Source organism: Cyphomyrmex costatus, unplaced genomic scaffold (assembly GCF_001594065.2).
Source record: "Cyphomyrmex costatus isolate MS0001 unplaced genomic scaffold, Ccosl1.0 scaffold683, whole genome shotgun sequence".
In the NCBI taxonomy this organism is placed as follows: Eukaryota; Metazoa; Arthropoda; class Insecta; order Hymenoptera; family Formicidae; genus Cyphomyrmex; species Cyphomyrmex costatus.
This window is the reverse complement of record NW_017280248.1, coordinates 54,035-58,198: the sequence shown is the minus strand read 5'-3', so window position 1 is coordinate 58,198 and position 4,164 is coordinate 54,035. Positions and strand designations below refer to the sequence as shown.

Here is a 4,164-nt window from a genome sequence, read left to right as displayed (position 1 = left end):
ATATTTATTATTTAAAGTTCTATAATAAAATTTTTTTAATCAAAATATATTTACAAATATAATTACAAATTATAAAATGAACTAGTACGTATAATTTAGCACAATGTACATGTCATTTTCGGTACCGTGGCGATATCATCGCCAATACGTACTTACATAGTTCCTAAATCATAAATGGATGTATTGGCGCTAGTGTATAGACATTTTTGACGATTCTACGTAAAATGTCGGGATGGCCTCTCTCAAGTTTCTCTCTAATATATCAACGACCGAAGCGCCCGCAGCCCATCGGCGCGTACTGAGCTCGTGAGGTAAAGAAGTTGTTTGAACTGTTCATGATTTGACGCGGCAAGATTGTGGGTGCAGCCTCGATTAAATCATTTTGCGCTCAGATATTGCTGACCAGGAATATATCATATTGCAAGGTACGGATTGCCGCGCGGTGCAGCCCGTGTACCTCGTGGATGACGTTCTCTGCTTACTCCGGGAGCACATAACCCCCCTCGCGGTTCCCCCAGTATACTTGTTTAACAAATAACGAGTTCTGCTGTCCCGCGTCGTTCTCTCACGGTGTTCTCGTAAGTGCGTTCACTCGTGTTCTCGCACCGGCCCTCGTTTCACCCTTGCGCGACGTTCACTGTGATGAACTGTTGTTGTTTACCCGCGAGCCATAACCTATCTTGCCTGCAACAGTGACTGAGGGTCCAGTGCTAGCTGTTATTTCTGATGATACGTAGTCCCCATACGATGCAGACGACATTTCCAGTTTCTCTTGGTCACTAACAGTTTGCAGGCGTTATGTAAGAGGTTGTTTCACCGATTATTCACAAATTTCCAGTGATATGAAGAAGGAAAGACCGTAACAGAAGGAATCTGAAGACAAGAGTAGCCCCGGTGAATGCAGGAATATGCCTTCAGCTACCGGTGTGTACAAGCACGATATTTCATCTCTATTTGCAACGTAAAGAAAATGTAGTAATTGTATATGTGAACTTTGCGGTAATACTGGATAACACTTTATAGATTAAGAGTTACATATACTGGATCAGGAACATTGAAAGTGAAATCTTCATATATCCACTTGATAACTGAAAGACATAAATTATAGGAATATGGAAGGAAAGTAGATAAAGACGAGTCCAAGCGGATAAAAATATAGATGCAATAAAAAGGAGATAGAAGTTTCGTGTGACATTTTGTTAGTACAAAACTATTGAAAAACATGCATTTGTACTGTCAGTACCAGAGAAGATGTACCTTTTACAAAATTTGTGAAGAATACATGTCTGTTTGAAGCTGCAATTCAAAAACAACTCGTTTAAAAAATTTACCGTTAGTTCATTGAGAATGTAATTACTACAAATAAAGAAACCATTTTTGTAGGATGTGCATTATAATTCTTTATACAATATTTTTATAGATATGAATATTTAATTCTGTAAACTTTCAAGGAGACTTTAATTATAAAAATTTCACTTTCATGTTCCTGATACTCAAGTTTTAAGACAGCAATCTATAAAATTAAATGTATACATTCCATATACTTTGTCAAATATTAAGCTAACAACAATTTAATTAAAGAATAAAAAGAGAAGCATTTTGAATATTTTTATTATTTTTTCATATATCTAATATATAATGATATTATTTCTTTTTAGATTATAGTTGTGAAAATTTTCTAGGTGGGACCAACCAAATCGGGCAGCAAAAGGGAGGGGGGAATATGCCCAGTAATGAAGAATGTGGAATCAGAGATGTATGGGGGCACAATCTAGAGGAGGAATTTCGTACAATTCGTCAAGTCGTACAACAATACCAATATATCGCAATGGATACAGAATTTCCAGGTGTTGTAGCTAGGCCTATTGGTAAGAATGCATATTTTTGTAAAAATTCCACATAACGAGATATATCACTTCTGGGAGCATGTGCAAATTGCATATTTTTCATTTGGAACAGGAGAATTCAGAACCAACGCCGACTATCAATATCAACTCTTACGTTGCAATGTAGATCTTCTACGAATAATTCAACTTGGTCTCACATTCCTTGATGAATCGGGGAATACGCCGGGCGGTAGCTATACAACGTGGCAATTTAATTTTAAATTCAACTTACAGTAAGTATATATCATTAACATCTAATCTTTAGTTTAGGATTCATTGAATTACATTCAAAGTTTTTTTAAACTTATTTTTTGTAATTTCGGTGTAATAAGTATACATTTTGTTGTTTACAGTGAAGACATGTATGCGCAGGATAGTATAGATATGCTACAAAACAGTGGTATACAGTTCAAAAAACATGAAGAGGAGGGCATCGATCCTTTAGAATTTGCTGAGCTATTAATGACATCAGGAATTGTTCTCGTTGATGACATAAAATGGCTATCCTTTCATTCTGGCTACGACTTTGGTTACTTACTGAAACTCCTAACGGATCAAAAATTACCACAGGAAGAAAGTGAATTTTTCGAGCTTCTTAGGATATACTTTCCGACGATATATGATGTAAAAGTGAGTTGTTTTGTGTCTAAAAAGAATACAACCAGTTAAGAATAAACGAAATATTAAAAATACGTTTTATTTTTATATTACATAGTACTTAATGAAATCCTGCAAAAACTTGAAAGGCGGTTTACAAGAAGTTGCAGAACAGCTGGAAATTCAAAGAGTAGGTCCTCAGCATCAAGCCGGGTCCGATTCCCTTCTTACTGGAATGGTCTTTTTTAAGATGCGAGAAGTAAGTAAAATTAAATTACTAATTCAATATCAACATTGATAAAAGCGACTAAATTAAATTACTAAATTTTATGTATTTAATAATATATAATTTATCAAATAAAATAATAATATATAGTAATAATATATATTACGTTCTTAGGCGGCATGTGAGTCGAAATTAGGATATAAGATATTTTTAAAATCGTCTTATGTCCTGATTTTGGTCATGCTATCTAGGATTATACGTGAAGTAATTTGCTTTCGACTTCTACTTTAGATGTTTTTCGAAGATAATATTGATGATGCAAAGTATTGTGGACATCTATATGGTTTGGGAACGTCATTTGTCATGAACGGATCTGGCGGATATATGGACAGTAATGGAGATAATGCCTCGACATCGTAATGTTAAAGAAAGAATCAACCGTAACAGAGAGATTATTTCATTACAAATAAAATGTTATAAAAAAGTCTTTTCACTTAATGATGAAGTGTATGGTTCATATCCGCAATATTATATTGACATCATTGCTGTAGGTTCCATTCGCGAAAAACAATTTAGACGTGTCTCTTTAAGATCTCTCTCCTTTTTTTTAATTCTTTTGAATTCTTTCTGTGACTTTTATAGATTTCTTCTGTGATACGTACCATCAATTGAAAAGATTTACAATACCGAACAGCATAAAAAGTGTAATATAATTTTTTGTAAACATTTGGACAATATTGATATAAGATACCGTCGCAGTACAAAAATTCCATAATTTCCCCTACTTTTAAGATCCTTGCAGTATACATATTTACTACTCGAATGATACATGAAGAAAACAAGAAAGTTGCTTAACATACCCAAACCAAACATAATTTACAGCTAAATGTATTAGTAATGTTTGATGTGTTCGACATTTACAGAAATATATCATGAATAACCGATTTTTTTTGCAACTTGTTACTAAGCAGATATACATCTCGTTATCGTATCTAAATAATACGATTAATAATGAAAAGATGTATTTCTCTCTTTTGTTGTAAAAAAAATATTTAATCGTTAAATATGAACTCGTCGAACATTACTGATGCATCCTATACTATGTAGACGTATCTATTACTGTTAATATGTATATTTATTCTATGATGCATTTGTAGCGCGATACACATTTTAAACGCGAAAAATTCGTATATACATTTTTTAAAAAACTGCAATGGAGGGAAGTACATCGTTTTTAGGCTGTCCGCGATTTTAAGTTGAATATATAAAATATATTAATATATAAGAGCATCATACATTTTTATTATGCATATAACGGATACCGTAAGTGATGCATTCATGTAAAAAAATAATACGACTTTAAAGATGAAGTAGCCTTCATATATAATATTTGCTTATATATTGCACGTGTTTTATTGTAAAACCTGTCGTCTGTCTCTCTCTCTCTCTCTCTCT

The 4,164-nt window shown here is 33.4% G+C and overlaps 1 protein-coding gene across 2 annotated transcripts; it reads left to right on the top strand.

The window, feature by feature from the left end:
* Positions 1–269: 269 nt before the first annotated feature.
* On the top strand, positions 270–3,144 carry Pop2 (CCR4-NOT transcription complex subunit Pop2). 2 transcript variants are annotated; one of them, XM_018547713.1, is made up of 7 exons: positions 270–425; positions 839–924; positions 1,683–1,868; positions 1,960–2,119; positions 2,240–2,516; positions 2,602–2,742; positions 3,001–3,144. In XM_018547713.1, exons 2-7 carry the CDS (start codon positions 909–911, stop codon positions 3,127–3,129), a joined length of 909 nt encoding a protein of 302 aa, XP_018403215.1. In that variant the 5' UTR covers positions 270–425; positions 839–908; the 3' UTR covers positions 3,130–3,144. The 2 variants fall into 2 exon arrangements, with proteins under 2 accessions (XP_018403215.1, XP_018403214.1); XM_018547712.1 differs by having other exon boundaries at positions 1,659–1,868.
* The last annotated feature ends 1,020 nt before the right edge of the window (positions 3,145–4,164 follow it).

Coding starts and splice junctions, on each gene's coding strand:
- Pop2 (XM_018547712.1), top strand. Junction 1,869..1,959: donor TGTTGTAGCTAGGCCTATTG/GTAAGAATGCAT, acceptor CATTTGGAACAG/GAGAATTCAGAACCAACGCC. Junction 2,120..2,239: donor AATTTTAAATTCAACTTACA/GTAAGTATATAT, acceptor TGTTGTTTACAG/TGAAGACATGTATGCGCAGG.